This window comes from Coniophora puteana, assembly GCF_000271625.1.
Source record: "Coniophora puteana RWD-64-598 SS2 unplaced genomic scaffold CONPUscaffold_2, whole genome shotgun sequence".
NCBI lineage: Eukaryota > Fungi > Basidiomycota > Agaricomycetes > Boletales > Coniophoraceae > Coniophora > Coniophora puteana.
In genome coordinates this window covers 397,310-413,030 of record NW_006913054.1, presented here as the reverse complement: position 1 = coordinate 413,030, position 15,721 = coordinate 397,310, and the positions used below count along the sequence as shown (strand labels likewise).

The 15,721-nt window shown below is 54.1% G+C and overlaps 5 protein-coding genes across 5 annotated transcripts; 3 read left to right on the top strand and 2 right to left on the bottom strand.

Moving 5' to 3' along the window:
- The first annotated feature begins 457 nt into the window (after positions 1-457).
- On the top strand, positions 458-1,491 carry CONPUDRAFT_116896 (cyclophilin-like protein). Its single transcript, XM_007766246.1, has 6 exons — positions 458-576; positions 632-703; positions 777-847; positions 906-985; positions 1,037-1,166; positions 1,221-1,491. Exons 1-6 carry the CDS (start codon positions 496-498, stop codon positions 1,261-1,263), a joined length of 477 nt encoding a protein of 158 aa, XP_007764436.1. The 5' UTR covers positions 458-495; the 3' UTR covers positions 1,264-1,491.
- Positions 1,492-2,148: 657 nt separating this feature from the next.
- Positions 2,149-2,898, top strand: CONPUDRAFT_149596 (uncharacterized protein; the record flags this gene model as incomplete). Its single annotated transcript, XM_007766245.1, has 2 exons — positions 2,149-2,200; positions 2,258-2,898. The coding sequence occupies 2 exons, from the start codon at positions 2,149-2,151 to the stop codon at positions 2,896-2,898; spliced, it is 693 nt and encodes a 230-aa protein (XP_007764435.1).
- A 1,735-nt stretch (positions 2,899-4,633) lies between these two features.
- CONPUDRAFT_134655 (uncharacterized protein) lies at positions 4,634-6,781 on the top strand. The gene is made up of 2 exons (XM_007766244.1): positions 4,634-5,713; positions 5,951-6,781. Exons 1-2 carry the CDS (start codon positions 4,781-4,783, stop codon positions 6,146-6,148), a joined length of 1,131 nt encoding a protein of 376 aa, XP_007764434.1. The 5' UTR covers positions 4,634-4,780; the 3' UTR covers positions 6,149-6,781.
- Positions 6,782-11,118: 4,337 nt separating this feature from the next.
- On the bottom strand, positions 11,119-12,894 carry CONPUDRAFT_79538 (uncharacterized protein). The gene is made up of 2 exons (XM_007766045.1): positions 12,380-12,894; positions 11,119-12,326 (listed from the first exon to the last, which is right to left on the bottom strand). The coding sequence occupies exons 1-2, from the start codon at positions 12,824-12,826 to the stop codon at positions 11,334-11,336; spliced, it is 1,440 nt and encodes a 479-aa protein (XP_007764235.1). The 5' UTR covers positions 12,827-12,894; the 3' UTR covers positions 11,119-11,333.
- Positions 12,895-13,878: 984 nt separating this feature from the next.
- CONPUDRAFT_149593 (uncharacterized protein) lies at positions 13,879-15,271 on the bottom strand (the record flags this gene model as incomplete). The annotated part of the gene is made up of 8 exons (XM_007767020.1): positions 13,879-13,942; positions 14,004-14,042; positions 14,104-14,513; positions 14,576-14,593; positions 14,655-14,769; positions 14,829-14,928; positions 15,010-15,046; positions 15,101-15,271. The coding sequence occupies 8 exons, from the start codon at positions 15,269-15,271 to the stop codon at positions 13,879-13,881; spliced, it is 954 nt and encodes a 317-aa protein (XP_007765210.1).
- Between the last annotated feature and the right edge of the window lie 450 nt (positions 15,272-15,721).

Sequence of the window (15,721 nt, the reverse complement as noted above, 5' to 3'; positions counted from 1 at the left end):
GTTCGACGTGTTTCAGACGGACAAAGATAAGGTTTGGATCAAGGTTTAGGACAGTTCTGCACAATAAGCATGACCGACCCATCTTTCGAAACAAGCCTAGAAGAAGTGTGCCGCACGTACTCATCTCACAAGTAAGGAGACTTTCTGAGATGTGAGAAAGCCTTGAGGAAGGCACGATGCGTAGTTTAGGGCCGGCATGGCCAGCGTAGTCGGTACATAGCGTGTTCGCGCGTGTCAGTAGTCACTCATCCCTGCTATACGAGGTCACTCGTCGTCGTCTTCTCCAGGAGTACCCACTCCAACATGCAGCGTATGGCGACCAGGAAGCAAGTTGTGGTCGAAGTCCGAGGAGAGGGAGCAGCCATCGCCACGTGGTCACCCCCGAGGATCCGGAATCCGACGCCGTACCCCCTAGCTCGCTTCCTCCTCGCAAACGACCGACCTCCATCTGGATCCCCGCCTGTCTCCTTCCACTGAACTTGATCTGCATTTATCATGTCTCAAAGTGAATCTGTTGTGCTTGAGACAAGTCTCGGCGATGTCCAGCTTGAGCTCTACTGGGACCATGCTCCACGGGTAAGCGCCTGTTGTCGTCTATGGCGCCTGGTTACAAACAATAACAGATGAACAGACGTGCAAGAACTTTGCAGAGTTAGCGAAACGAGGATACTACAATGGGGTTGTGTTTCATCGCATCATCGCCGTGGGTTGTTTCCTCTTGTCCCACCGGCTCGGCGCAGGCTCGCAGATTTCTGACTCGTGGATGCGTTGGAAAGGACTTCATGGTGCAAGGTGGAGACCCAACGGGCACAGGACGAGGTGGGACGAGCATTTACGGGCCGAAGTTGTGAGTGTTTCTCCAAGCGGGCCGTGTCTATATTACCCCACCGCTGACCCCTACCTAGTGAGGACGAGATCCACCCCGAGCTACGCTTCACGGGTGCCGGCATCCTGGCCATGGCCAACTCCGGACCTAACACCAATGGTACGTCCGAGCGCTCCCCTCTCACGCGTCCTCTCAGAAGTCTTGAACCAGGCTCCCAATTCTTCATGACGCTCGCACCCACGCCTTACCTTGATGGCAAGCACACGATCTTCGGGCGCGTTAGCTCAGGCATGCGCGTGCTGCAGCGTTTGGGCGCGGTCGCTGTTGACCCGCAAGACAAGTATGTTGAATACTCCTATGCTCTTGAGATACAAGGCTTACTGAAACAATACAGACCACGAGAGGATGTCAAGATCCATAAGGCGCGGGTAATATAAACATCTACGTGTACTCCGGGCGCCGTCTTGCCATGCCATCGGACTAAACCCAGCGTGATATGTTTGTATCCACAAGCTGGCGCTCGTATTCTCTCTGGCATCATCAAATTAAAGCTCTCGTTGATAGTAGCCTATCATGTGGTTGATAAAATTGCGTCAACCCTCGAGAATGACTCATCTCCAGCGACTCCCAATGTATGCGTGAGTTGCATGAGTGCGTTATTTCCCAGCATTTCGCTTAGTTGAATTGGCGCTTGTGCAATATGCCTCACGCCGAGTCATGACTGGCGTCAATTGAGGTGAGAAATGTGTTGCCTGGAAGTGATTCTTCCGCTTGTTATGGCTGCTTCCACTCACGAGGTGAACCGTCCGGAACATGCGACACCGGTCGGAGTGTCAACTTCGTCATGGACAGGGCTAACCGTCAGTGCTGCAGAGTACTCGGACCTCACTCTTCCGCAACTCTCCATAGTACTTGCTTGGGAGTTGCATCCGTGGTGCCGGCTTGGTGATGAGCCTTGTCGTGAAATGGTGGCCCGTGTCTTCTCCTGTGTCTTCGCCGCCATTTTCATGTGCTCGCTTTCACTAAAGGCCGGATCTCTCGGCGACCCACATGGGCGCGAGGTGAGTCGGGACGAATGCGCGTACCTGATCGTCTTAGGTACCAGGCCCGAGTCGTAGAGGACAAGCATGCACTATAAGAAAGAGCGCTGCAAAAAACCGGGTGCTTCGCTAACTCCCTCTCCTGCCCTCCGTGCCCTGCGTCTGCACTTCGTCCTCGCTCGAGAAGCTTCCATTCCTTGTCACAGACCATCTTTTAATCCATCAATCATTTTTCATCTTCTTTTCAAAATAATAACTTTCTTGGGCTCTATTCAACACAAAATGTTCACCTCAACAAGAATTGCAACACTCATGATCGTTGCTGGCGCTCAGCGTGCGTACTTGATCAGCTCTACGATTATGTTGATCATTTTCTGACGCATGTTGACAGTCGTCGCCGCCGACATGTCCCTCTACATCCCGGGCTTTGACCCGCAGCCCCTGAGCGTGTCCATCATTGGCGCCGGCTCAGATGGCCGTACGACATACCAAGTAGTCCCCGGTGCACAGACCGGCGCCTGGGCGAGCGAAGACATCGGATTTGTCGGGACCGGTAAGCCAATCGCCCCTCACCAAACTCTACACCCACCACATAGATCAAATCTCGTCCTGATCTCGTTCGAATCTCCTCGCACAGGCACGCTCGTCGAAGGCTCCGACTACGCCTCGTTCCGCGCCGACGAGCCCGAGCTCAGCCTCACCCTCGTCGAGGCGTGCCACTTCGCCGGCGGCTCCGCGACGTGCACCGCCGCCATCCCCGGGCAGACCACCATCGTCGAGGTCGAGGCCGCGTCGCCGTTTCTCGTCCAGGGCAACGCCGCCGTGGCGACGCCCACAGGCTCCTCGGGGTCCGGTTCTGGGTCTGGGTCTTCGGACAGCAACGGGAGCAACGGCGCGACACCGGGCTCGGGCACTGCGTCTGGCGCGAAGCCCACGAGCACGGCGAACGCGGCCGTCGGGAGCGCCGTCGTCGGCGCTTCGAGCGTCTTGATCGGTGCCGCGGCCGGACTTTTCGCTATGGCCATGCTATGAAGTTACTAAGTTTATTAGCCTTGGCAGCCACGGCGGCGACCCACGAGTGCTAAACCGGGGTCGCGCGTCCCTCGGTGATCGGGTGATCGCGCCAATCAAGATGGGTTAGATTGGGCGTTGCGTGTGTCCACTCTGTTTCATTGGGTCTTTGTTTATCTTCGGGGTGTATAAGAAGTTCAGCTATGGGTTTCTTCTATGTTGTCGTTCCAGGCTCTAGTGTGGGAGCGCTGTTGTGGTGAGCAAAGAAGTAAGCGTCTGAATGACGCACTTTGAGATCAAGCGTATGTATTCCGACATGTGGCAAGTTCCTGACCCTTGCTCTGGCATTGAAGATAGGCGAACTTGACCTGGTCCTGCGAAGCAACGCGCCACGTAGCATGAGTAAGTCGGCCTCCGGTAAACTTACCCCAGGCTTTCCTTGGACTGAGAAGCAAGGGATATAGATATGCATATCAGGTGGTTCTTTTTTTTTATCGTTCCCCCTAGGAGTAAGTGGGCGGTTCAATGGTTTGCGAAGGACCAGGTAGACGGTCCTGGGTATATGCGCGCCTTTCTTTAGCGCAGTCGAGTGGACATATGCAAGTTGGCGCTCTCGAAGGCACAATTAGAAGCATGTTCTCGCGCGAGTCTTCTTGAGTGGATCCTCGTTTATCTGATCTTTACTCACATGCGATGCCGTAGGCATTGCGCGTTGTTGCATCGCCGACATGCCGCGGTCGCCAACCAGGCAGTGTAGATGAGTTCAACCGGTATTCACGGGCGAGAACCGTGGTCGTGTTCAGATAGAGCACAGGAGAGGAGAGAAGCGTGGATATCCTTGGAAATCGCGCAGTTCCAGGCTGCAGATAAACGGCCTCAATCTCTATGGTGGAGATTACGAGCCGGGACTGCACTGTAGCTGTGAAACATTGTTGGCGGAAATGGGCTGTTATGACGCACAGCATCGCACGATAGATAAGCTTCATGTTCGAGGTCGAACATTCCGAGATCGATTTCGAGGGCTACACGCACAGGGCGAGGTGTCATTGAGCGTCGCAAATGAAAAGATCAAAGATGAAGGTGCCATGCTTACCCGGATGATGCGGCCACGGGCGATGGCGACGATGGCGACTCCACTGGATGGAAATGGCGAGAGGAGGCCGGGAGAGTGGTGGAGAATAAGATTTGTTCCAGAGGGCGAACCAGTGCGGCCGTCTTCCCGGCGGTGGATGCACGCCTGAGAGAAAGTGGGGGTCCAGGAGGTCCATGGCCCGTGTTCTTGCTGCTCGGAGTTTCCCGGAGAGGACCTTGCGGGACCAGGTCGGGGCGCTGTTGTCTCTCTCCCGCTGCCTCGTTGAGCCCTGTCGCACCTAGACTGGTTACGTTACACCCACGTTCATGCTGTCCCGATTTGAAGTGGCAGTTCCGGGATAAGTTTGACTTTCGTGAGTGGGCCATCGGAAATAGACGATGCTGATTAGGCAGGTGTTGCATATCTGGCTCGCTGGCTGACATGGTTCATCATCGCTCCTGGACTATTCGGCCGCGAAAAAGGCGATGAGCCCGAATAGTATACGCTCTTGGGAGAGTTCCACCCGCTACGTTTAATTGCCATACCCGCCATGGTTCCTAGCGTATTTTGGTTTCATAAACCTTGACCGCCCTGATGACTCCTTATGAGACCGGTTCTATAAAGCCCGCTCTCCTCTCCGCTAAGTTCTCTCCCTCTTTCCCTGGCTTCCTTCATATCTCTCAGCATACGTTTACGACGTCTCATATTTGACGTTCATCGAAGCTTCCCTTTGACGTGCCTTCTAGCGCTTATCCCCAACGACTCATTGCGTTCTGCTGTAGACGCTACTCATATACTCCCATAGTCACCCACCGAAAAATTTCGCTCAACATGTCCGAATACACAACCTCGCCAGGGGCCATTCGTCTTTTCACGCACTCACAAGACCGCACGCAGCACTGGGTCCACTCGCATGACCCCTATAACAATCAGTTCATCTCTCCCTCCATTCCACCATCCGCTACCCCTTATGAGGACTACGGCGAACACGACGACTCTGACGGCGATTCAACCCACTCACTTCCTCCCAAGATGGTGCTCAAGTATGGTCATGGCCGACCAGATATTCCCATATCTCATTGGCATTATGACCCCGGCCACCACCGCGATGAACAAGCTAGCCGAGATCGGACGCGCTCTATTGGGGGCACGTCGCACAGGCATACCTCAAGTCATGGCACGCGCAGCGTAAACCCCTCTCCTCTCGAAGGCCCAGAAGACATCCAGATATTTCCTTCAGACCCAAACGTCTTACCCTTCTCAGACCGTCGGCGACGCGTCTCCGAGCCCCCTGCCGCTCGCGAGCCACCACCTCACTCTCATCACGGACACGCACAGTCCGTCGCGTACTCTCAGTCTGCCCCCCTTCCTGCGCAGTACGCGCACCACCCGCCCCACCACCATGGCCGTCCGATCACACGTGGACAGCCACCGGCCATGTACTCCACACGCCGCCACGGAGACCACCACAAGGCCCCCACGATGGTGTACGCGCCCCACGGAGCCCCAGGGATGACATATACTGTCAGCGACCCCACGGGCCCCCAGGTGCCAGGGTATCCTCGCGTGAAGACAGGCACAGGCTCGCGTGGCCTTGGCTCTGTGCATGAGCACGAGCACGAGCAGCGTTCGAGAAGGCACAGGACACGCTCGCCACACGGGCCAAGGTCGCGCACCCCCGCTCCGAGTGAGGGCGGGCACAGCGCAGCGAGCGGTAGTACTTATTACGTCATCCCGACGCCCGGTCAGAAAGTCAAAGTTGTGGTGAGCCTCTTATCCTTCGTCGTGCTAGATGTACATAAGCTGACGAGACAGTCTTCCTTCAACCCCTTGCGCGCTCTCCGGGATACCGCCATCCGCGTTACATCGTCGATCGTGCACCCACCTGCCCGCCCGCGCTCGGCTATGCATGTTCGCCACTCTGCACCCATGCACGCTCAACCGCCGACCCGACTATGACTCTCACGTCGCATCTGACGGGCTTCTTTGTTCACGATGCAGAACACCGGAACCCCATCTCTTCACACCGCTTCTTCGAGCACGAAGAGCGGCGGGTCGTCCCCGCAATCTCGCACCAGCCAAAAGCGCCCCTTCTTCAGCCGTCTTTTCAGTTTCGCAACCTCAAAGAACAATAGTTCTCAGGGCCAGCGACTGCAGCGGCGGTATTCTCTCGACGGCGCACGAGGGAGGACTCACTGAGACCCTTACCTCCCCTTTCTCTCCTCACTCCTTTCGATTTTCGCACTATGTTTTCTGTTCCGGGTTTTAGGTTGCCGTCCCCTCTATATGCGGTCTTCTTCGGTTACTCTGGGAACTTTACTATGCGTCTTCAACCCTATGCCCGTTAGACTCGCCCACGACACATGCCTCGTTGGCCCTCCTATGCATCAATCTTTGCTCTTTGCCTTATTATCTCTACTCGCTCAACTTGGATCTTGGACTTGGGATAGAAGTTACCCTACCTTTCTTGCAACGATACGCGCCTTGTAGCAATAATCCCTCTCTACCCGCTGGCCTGCTTCTTTCTAGTTTAGCAACAATCACCCGGAGGCGCAAAAGTAACTTTCATATACGCGTTTGTCAGTTGTTTTACCTTACTCTACTTTTCTGTCTTGATGCCACATACATGCAATCTTGCAATACATCTCCCGCTCCGTTCTTGCTCTTGCTCTTGCTCTCAACTACTCCTTCTCTTCCCCCTGACATCATTTTCACAGACTTTTGGGGGGCGCAACGGTACAGCGTAGAAGATTACCACGGATGTACGGATGCTCTTGACGTCGCTACTTTCATGTGTAGCTACATAGCTCCGAAATGAAACCCGTCTTTAAACTCCTGGGGTGTCTACGTTGCACGAATGCGTCTTGGGGCGGCCGAGGCGATAGCGAGGTGATTGCGACCTGATGTATACACCTTTGGATCCGCGCCTCTGCTCTGCGACTTTACACATGGCGGGCAGAGCTAAACCCCGACTCACTGAGCAGCTTGTAAGTGGTACGTGTTTGGCGCTGTCAGTACAGTACTCCGTTCCGCGCTCATGTGCCTCCTTGAACGCTTCCAAATGAACAGAACGGGCGATGAACGTCAGAATGTGATCCGATGAGCTCCCACGTCTCCCACCTTCTCCCACCAGAACTACAGGATGATGCAACAAAGATACAACTCAGCAGCGAGAAATGAAAACGCCCAGCGGTCAGCGCATGCGAAACAGGAAAGTGCGAACAAATTTTGTGCCAAGTGACGCAGAAACGCCACGAAATGAAAAGGCTATAAAAGAGTCAAGCGTACGCAAGAGGCAGGAGCGAACAAATGAAATCCTCTAAAAGGCGAACAAGGGCGTGAAGGCCGGGGGACCGCGCTGCGCTCTCGAGCTTCGCGCCATTCCCGAGCCTGTGCGTTGTCCCGCGCCGCTTGCGCCGCCCTCGAATCCTGATTCATGATGACACGGTAGTGGTCTCGCCCGATCCAGATGTCGCTTGCGGCTGTCTCGATCCTCTCGGTTATACAGGAAATTCGTTGGGGGCGGTCATGTGGGCGACAGGAGAACGTATCCTGGGTATGAGTTTAATACTTGTCAAAAAGCGTACGCCCCGTGATCCCCCAGGTCTTCTCCAGGTCGAGCTTCGCGTACGGTGTACCCCGCCGGGACGATGCTCTTTGATAGATGGTGTTGATCCGGGAGCAGGTGAGCTGAGTCGAACCAGGATCACCTGAAGTTCGGCGCTTCAAGTTAACGCCATTGCTGAAGTGTGCTGGATCCGCGGCACGGTGGTCCTGGGTCCACCTATGCGTCTCGCTGCGGAGGAGGACATAGATGCATCATATTGCACCGAAGTTTATCAGGCACGTGGCCGGTTGATGGCCTCCAATACGAGACTTCTATAAACTGTCTTTAGGAACATTACACGACGTCGGTGGAGACGAAGTCGAGAACAGGCTTATCGTAGACAAATCGCGTGATGACGTCCGTGACTATATAAATGTTCTGAATTGTCGACATTGAAGATTTTCGGTCTGCCATGGCGGGAATCTGCCACTTGGCTACCGCGAGGCTTTGACGAGGCCGCGGAGAATGGCAAATTACTTACGAAAACAGTGGTATTGAAGCGTTCTGTAGGAACAAGAAGATATCCGCAGAAGCTGAAGAAGCGCATAGAAAATAAGGGCAAAGGGTAGAATGTATCAGCAGCGACTTCGTGTCCTCCTCGGTTGGTACCTTCGATGGGTTGTCGGCGGTGCTGCGTTTCTTCATTCAATTATACCCTAAGAGCTTCGATTTGTCCGCCGGCATTCACAGAAATGGGTGAGCGCAGATAAGCAGTCAAAGCTATATCTTGTGGGAGTCAAGGGGGATCCGCATATTGCGACGGCAGGTACCTGTTTCATTCGTGTCAGCCACATTGTCATTTGTATGGATCGAAGCACCATAAGATGGGCGGTTACGAGTCGCCGTATGTGTTGTGGCAACGTTCTGCAGCGCTATTTGTAGAGTTATGAACCAGCAAGTAGTCTTCGCTATACACCGGTCATACCTTCTCCTCGTTGTCAGAGGCGTGTCCTCCCTCGAGGTGATACACGACGTACAAGATTAGGGAGCACAGCTGACGCATACGACGATATTGCCTACCAAGTTTCTTCTCGCCTCATTCCCGTAGGATAAAATTGGGCAAGGTTCTAAGTGGATGAGCTAAGTGGCGTCGAAGTGGTCAGTCGGTGTGCACTCGTATGGAATATATAAGAACCCGAGAAACGAGAAGAGTTACTTGTTTGATCTAATCATAATCTAATCAGCAACGTTGCGTCATCTGTGCACGAATTTCTCACCTTCGTTGGGCCAAAGAATCGCGAGCTTAAACCCGAAGTAGGTGCGTGCGGCCTTTCCTGGTTTAGCAGGTACAACAAACGTTTCAATCAAGGTCGCGGTGATGTCGAAGAGAAGACGCGTGTCATTGCAGATAATGACGGCGATGACATCAGCACCGATCTAACGGTACGCGTACCACATCGGTGTGAAAGGCATCATCCGACATGAACACCGTACAGTGGCCGAGCACCGTATCTGAGAACAGGCGAAGGGTGAAGCTTATCAGCAGAAAGATAGCAAGAGACGCCCAATGCCGAGGACTCGGCCCGTCTATGAAACATCCATGTATTGAAGAGCGTGGTATCAAAGTATGCATTCACTCGCGACCGATGGCTGTCTTCGAGAGAAGCGTATGGTGCGATTGCCGTGCCTGAGATCATCGTAGGTTTCGCTATAGGTGATATGGCAGAATTCCGCCGAACAAAGGTGTGAAACTGTGCGGATGACTGCAACCATGAAACACAAGGACTACACTGAAGCTAGAAATCCGGCAGTAGTAAGACAAGATAAGGTGAGGAGAATGGACAACTCCAAGAACCTGCGGTGTATGATACTGGTTCAGCGCCCACTGATAGAGAAAAATTGGAGGATTCGCTCACTAAAGAATCTTTGCATCTAGACCGTTACTTAAACAAGAGCGCTGCCGCAGGCGGGGCATCGCGGATTGCCGGGATAGTCCATAGAGCAATCTATACACCACCACAAGCCACACTTCTCTGCCGAACATTTCCTGGTACATTGATCGCAGGTTTCTAGTTTGCATCCTTGACACACAGGAATGTCTGCGACGAAGCAATCGGTGCACACGGCGTTGCTGCAGAAGTAGCAGAAATGAGTAACGATGGCGGCTTCCCTTGTGTCCCGTCTTCTTCAATACAATCCCCGCAAAGACTGGCTTTGCGACATCGTACGCACATCCCGATGCCGATGCACGTGGGGTTTAAGCACCACTTGGACGCACATCGAGAGCAGGTGACAAGGGCTGCGGTGGGAGTACATTCGTCGCAAGACCATTCGCATCCACAGCCATGACACTCTACTCCGCCCTGTGGAGAACAATCGTCACAGACGGAAGCGAGCTTTGAAATCATGTGTTCGAATGAGGTTGGGGACAGACGTTCGCCATAGCGGGACCAACAAGAAGCATTCGAACAAAAATTCAAGTTTGAGATCTGGGGTATGCAGTTTTGACAGGCAAGTGGTTTGGGAGGGTGCCGACGCTCGTTGAGGGTGGAACCAGGATGGCCGATGCACCATGAGATTTCAAGTACAGATTGCCAGGATAGGCAACATGGGCATCTGGCGATGGTGCTTTTGGCGGGATCATTGTTATTCAAGCATGAATAACAGCTGAAAACAGGCAAAGATATTCGACAAGACTCGCCGCTGACCGCCTCCTTGGCGTCACAAGATGCGTTCACGCAGGTGAATGTGTGGCATTGGAAACACCCAAGAAGGCCCCCTCTGCAAAGAGGACACGTTGGGTGGTGCTGCTTGCCGAGTTCCTCGGCATCCTTGGGGTCGACATGGCCAAGTGTCACCATGCGCTCGAAAAACAGCTTTTCGCGAGAGTCATATGAGCAAACTCGCATCGATGAGCAAAGCATCTCACCTTCACTCCCCGAGAAATTTGCTCCTCCAGCTCCTTCATTCGTTTATTAAACATCGACCGCTGATTGCATACCCTGTTAGATAGCCATTCCTTGATATCACAGAGCGCTTGGTCGACCTCGTTAGAGGCGGGGAAGAATCCATCGTCTTCGCTGATAATCTTGGTGAGCACATCGACCGTAACGTGAATGGGATGGGAGCTCCCAGATGAACTGAACAGAGAAATATCTAAAGTGGCAGCATTGACGGAAGTGGACTCTGTGTCATGTTCCACGACAATACGCTGTTGTTCCCACCATCCACGCTGAGGGGAATGCTCTTGAGCGCCGTAATGCGCAAGAACGCCATCCACTACGCGTAGGAACATTGGTTGGAGAGGATGGTTGCTATGATCGTCGAATCTGATGGTATAAGAACGCGGCATGTCAGATCCAAGGTTTGACAACGTTGGAGGGAGAGCGGGAGAGTAATTGCGGCGTCTATTCATTCGCGCTTGCGCTGATATCCGATTTCAAGCCCCGCTAAAGCTCCGACCAGCTCTTATATGTAGTTCGATGTACTGGGCGATTAATTGTTCAATCGACTATCATCAAAAAGATGAGTAACATGAGTCCTTAGATCTCTCTACAATAGACCAGATTGAATTTCAGTAAATCAAACTTTGTGATAGTATCTATTGCTATAGAGAGTCCTAGCTTTGACGTCGAGAGGTGCGATGAAGGAGAAGCTGTTGCTACATCATAAGTTTCCAAACCTGATGTATGCTTTCGAATGAAGAGCAACAGAAAGAGCGAGAATTGCTACCAAATTTCAACGATAAACAAGACAATGGCTGCTTAGAATTTAGTAACAAACAATGCCAATTGCGAAGTTTGGGGCTACTCCGTATCCTTCAAGTTCAGTGTCGTTTCACCCGGACTCGGAGGACCCAGTCATATCACTATCCGAATCCTGTAACTCCGGGGTCTTGGGACGAACATAGCCGCACGTCTTGCAAGACCGGTACGCACCGCGACGTCGGAAACACGCATCGCACCACCACAGCCGACAACCTTCGCCCGGGCACTTCTCGATACACGTGGCACAGACCGTTTTCCTGCACCCTCTGCATTTGCTCCGTTTCGCGTCAAAACAGCCGGTGCATGTCGGTAGGCCACACCGCTCACAGAGGTATGCGATGACCGCGGCCCCGCAGCGCTCTCCGTCTTCTTCAACGCAGTCCCCGCAGAGCGTGGACGTGCGGCACCGAACGCACTCGGTGACACCGATGCACTCCGGACTCCTACAGGAGAAGGACCCGCACCTCGGGCATGCCAGCAGGTCTGAGGTTGCGGGGGCGCAGGACGGGCAGTGCCAGCTGTTGTCGCAGCCGTGACACGAGACACCGCCTTCAGAGCAGTCTGCGCAGATAGCGGAGGACAGAGCGATGACGTGCTCGAACGAGTTGGATGAGGAGCCAAAACCACGAGAAGACCAGCATTTGAACGCGGAGCATTTGTTCAATCCTCGGGCTCGTCGTATGAGGGGCCGACATTCGCCACAAGCGAGAGCCTTTGGAGGGTGCAGACGCCGATTTTTGAGAGTGGGATGAGGGCGGCCAATGCACCACGAAAGTTCGTTGGAGGAAAACCAAGCCACGCAGTTGGGGCACTGAGCAAGATGGCTGATGGTCGGATCGTTGGTTTCTAGACATGATTTGCAGCAGAAGACGTCCCGATGCGCTCCGCACACCTCGATCTCGTCAATCTTTGCGGCTTTGCAGGTTCGGCTAGTGCAAGCGATTATGCTGCAACTCACACAATCTACCAGCTGAAGAGCGCAAAGAGGGCAATTGAGACTCGCTTGAGGGCGTTTTTCTGCTGGGTCCATGTATCCCAAGTTGACCAGCTTGACGATGAAATCCTTGGGACGAAACGGTCAGATGAACACTCGTCAGAATAATGAGAACAACCTACCTGCATCCGCTTCTCTTGTTCCTCCTGTCCCCTCCGATCCCGCTCGCAAAATTCCTCCCAATCGCTCTGTATCTTCGCGTCTAGCCACTTCTTGACATCATCGAGAGCCTTTTGAGCCCCGCCGGGCGCAGCAAAGTCGTCACCATCTGTGAAGGTCTCGCTGACTTCTTTCGTGAGGACATCGATCGCGAAGTGTGTCGGATGCGAGGCTCCAGCGCGCGCGTCTGGTAGAACGATCTCGAGAGTGGCCTCGGAAAGGACGGGAGGACGCGAGTCTGTCTCGTAGAAGAGGCTTTGCTCCCTCCACAAGTCGTGCGGAAGGGTGGAGTGCTTCACTTTGAAGTGATCCGCCAGGCTGAGGATGATGCGGTCGAGCATTGGTGTGAGTGGGTGGTCGCCGGCACCATCGTCGATGTTGTCAAAGATGATGTTATGAGAGGAAGACATTCCTAGAGAAAGAGAGCTGGTACTGACCCGAGTTTTGAGTGGCGAAAGCCGCGCTCGTGATGGTCTAGTGTCCCGGACAAAAGGCAACGGTAACGCTGTCATTGGTGTAACATTGGCGACGTGGACGCTCAAAATTAAGCGTCAACAAGCGCCGAAGAAACTCCGGCGAAGATATATCCCCGTGTTTGTCGCAAATTTAATAGTTCGATTGCAGCCATTTCCGATTTTGGTGCCCTGCAACCAGCCTGCAATTTAATTGAAGCGGGAACGCAGCGGAGGTCTCGCGGATTTTAGAGTATTTTTAGCGACTATGGTTGAGATTTTATTACGTCTAAGCTGCAAGCGGTTGCAACGCTCCTCAAAGTGGATTGCAATCGCCCGTGTCAATTGCAATGTGCTTCTAATCATATAAAATACTATTAAATCATTCTGACTGAACAGTAATTGTAGTCGATTGCGACCGGCTGCAGCCGGAAAATGAACTTTGCGACATTTATTGAGGACGCCCCAGCCGACTATCATCAAACGAGTTATCAAGTCATTCAGTCCGTCCTACTGACAGACCAACAGGCAGCTTCGTGTATGCACCCGAAAGTAGGCGAAGTGCTAGCCTCCCTTGCGGACCGCGTCGGACAAGGCGTCGGGCGTTGCTGACCCAGCGCCACTGGCCAAGCGCCAGCCTGAGTGGCACCCATTGGCCCTGACGTTGCCCTCGCGAAAGGGCACACTTACTTACCAGTGGCCAGGGCGGTCTATTCGGCGCAGCGCCGCCCCTGCTGTCATATTGAGGTCCATGGGGTGTTTGTTTCAGCTATGCCGAGCCGGGCAAAATGCAGCACGACATAGGGACATTGACGGCTACGCACACCGACGTTTTCGGGGGAGCCAAGGGCGAGATGTACAAAGTGGAGCGACGGGTATACAGGTGCCTTGTGGGTGCTCGGGAAAGGTGGAGGCAATTATTGGTGCCAAAGAAAATATTGTTTACCAGAGGACATAGACTATATAAAACCAGACTCAACACGCAATAGACTCGGCGTGGGATTGTACATCTACACTGCGATCTGTGTGGCGGGGTAGCCAGCCAGCGCTGTCGTAATGGCCTTTGCGAGGATGCTATGGCGCGTGTTCGATCAACTGGTTCGAGGTAGTAACAGTATAGGGACGGGTCACTCACTTGTGGACTGTAAACAGCGGGTGCAGCGTGTTCAACCAGCTATTACAATTCACCATCCGCTTCAGCAAACAAAAGCCCCAAACAGAACCCAAAAACTCACAAATAGTTCGAAACAGGGGCACAGCCCTCGACCTGATACGTCGGCGTCGGCGTCCCGTTCTCGTACGCCGCGCAGTAGCCCGTGCTGTTCACGAACCCAAACGTCTCCGCGTTGTCCAGGAGCGTGTTGAACACCGGCTGCGTATCGAACAGCGTCACGCTGCCCAAATCACTTGCGTAGTAGGTCGTGAGGTTCCGCACGCGCGCGGTGAGCTGGGCGTTGTAGTCCGCGATGTTGTCGCCCATTGTCGCGGCGGCGGTGGGGCCCTGCTCGATGAAGAGCGGCGCGCGGTTCGTGGGCGGGACGGTGAGGAAGAGGAAGGAGCGTGCGCCGGAGGCGTAGAGGGTATCAACTTGGGAGAAGAGGCGGTCCATGAGGGTGGAGTAAAAGTCGGGGCGGGTGATGTTGGTCTGTGAATCGGAATGGGAGTGAGTGGGCATGCGGGATGGTGCGGTGGGGGGAGAGGGCTTACCCAGCCTTCGGAGTTGCCCTGCGTAGCAGGCTGTCAGCCACGGGATAGAGGGTACACGATAGCTCGTGAGGGTACGTACGACGTCGTTGATCCCGATCCAGATCGCGAAGAGACTGTTGGTGCTGTCCCACTCCGCGTCGGCGGGCTTGCTCGCGAGGTACTCGCTGAACTGGGACACTTGATCTACGACGGACCTGACCGAGACAGTGCGATCAGAAAAGTGGGTATGGTATACACAGGCAGTTGGACGCACAGAACGGTGGGCAGGTAGGGAGGAACTAGCGCAGCGTCGATTGTCGCGCCTCCAGAGGCCAGATCGAACGTCGTGATGTCGGTCTGGTTGTACGTGCCACCTGCGGAGCATGAAGTAATAAGTATCGATCGTCGTATTCTGGCTGAAAAGGCAGGGACTTTATAGTTCCAAGACGACTTACTAAGAAACTCGACCCAGTTTAGTCCATTGGATGACGTCTACAGAGGGATGGATAAGAACGCAATGATTGATTGAACGACGGCCACACTCACGTATCCTGGGTCAGGCGAGTCGATACCAGCCGAGATGTTGTATCCGTCGGTCGTATACGAGTCGCCAAACACAAACAGATACTCGGTCGCGTTCCACGAGAGCGTGCTCGCGGACACGGCGCCTACTGAGAGGAGACCGAGCGAAGTCGAGAGGAGGGCGCGTCCGAGCATTCTGAGCTGAAGGCGAGGAGGGAAATTGCGCTCTTTGGTGGGGGAGGACGTGCTCTGAGAGTCTGCTGTGCCTTTATACAAAGCCACTATCCAGCATTACAGCGAGGATTTTTCTCGCTGGATGGGACCATGTGTACGACGACCGCCGTGGGCCATGTCCGAGGATTGTCCACCATCCAGGGGAGGCATATTGTTAGCAAGCTGAATATAAGGCGGTCTTGTGACTGCGGAAAGCGTGAACAATATTTCCATAGATTTATGCGGATGTTTATGCGGGAGGGGGAGGTGTGAGCCGGAAGACGCGGTGGAGAAGGCGGAGGTGCCCCTGAATTAAAGTGCCGCGTGTCGGCCGAGGCGGCAAGTTGCGGGCCGTTGACGACAAGTGGAGAAGGCGACAGAGGAGACGGACGCTGTGGACGACGACGAGCAGACATGATATCGGTGCGTGTC

Excerpts from the sequence above, each read along its gene's own strand:
- CONPUDRAFT_79538 (XM_007766045.1), bottom strand. The coding sequence starts at position 12,826 with ATGTCTTCCTCTCATAACATCATCTTTGACAACATCGACGATGGTGCC. Across the intron at positions 12,327-12,379 it reads AACAAGAGAAGCGGATGCAG|GATTTCATCGTCAAGCTGGT; the intron begins GTAGGTTGTTCT and ends TTTCGTCCCAAG.
- CONPUDRAFT_116896 (XM_007766246.1), top strand. The coding sequence starts at position 496 with ATGTCTCAAAGTGAATCTGTTGTGCTTGAGACAAGTCTCGGCGATGTC. Across the intron at positions 848-905 it reads AGCATTTACGGGCCGAAGTT|TGAGGACGAGATCCACCCCG; the intron begins GTGAGTGTTTCT and ends ACCCCTACCTAG. Across the intron at positions 986-1,036 it reads CTCCGGACCTAACACCAATG|GCTCCCAATTCTTCATGACG; the intron begins GTACGTCCGAGC and ends GTCTTGAACCAG.
- CONPUDRAFT_134655 (XM_007766244.1), top strand. The coding sequence starts at position 4,781 with ATGTCCGAATACACAACCTCGCCAGGGGCCATTCGTCTTTTCACGCAC. Across the intron at positions 5,714-5,950 it reads GTCAGAAAGTCAAAGTTGTG|AACACCGGAACCCCATCTCT; the intron begins GTGAGCCTCTTA and ends TTCACGATGCAG.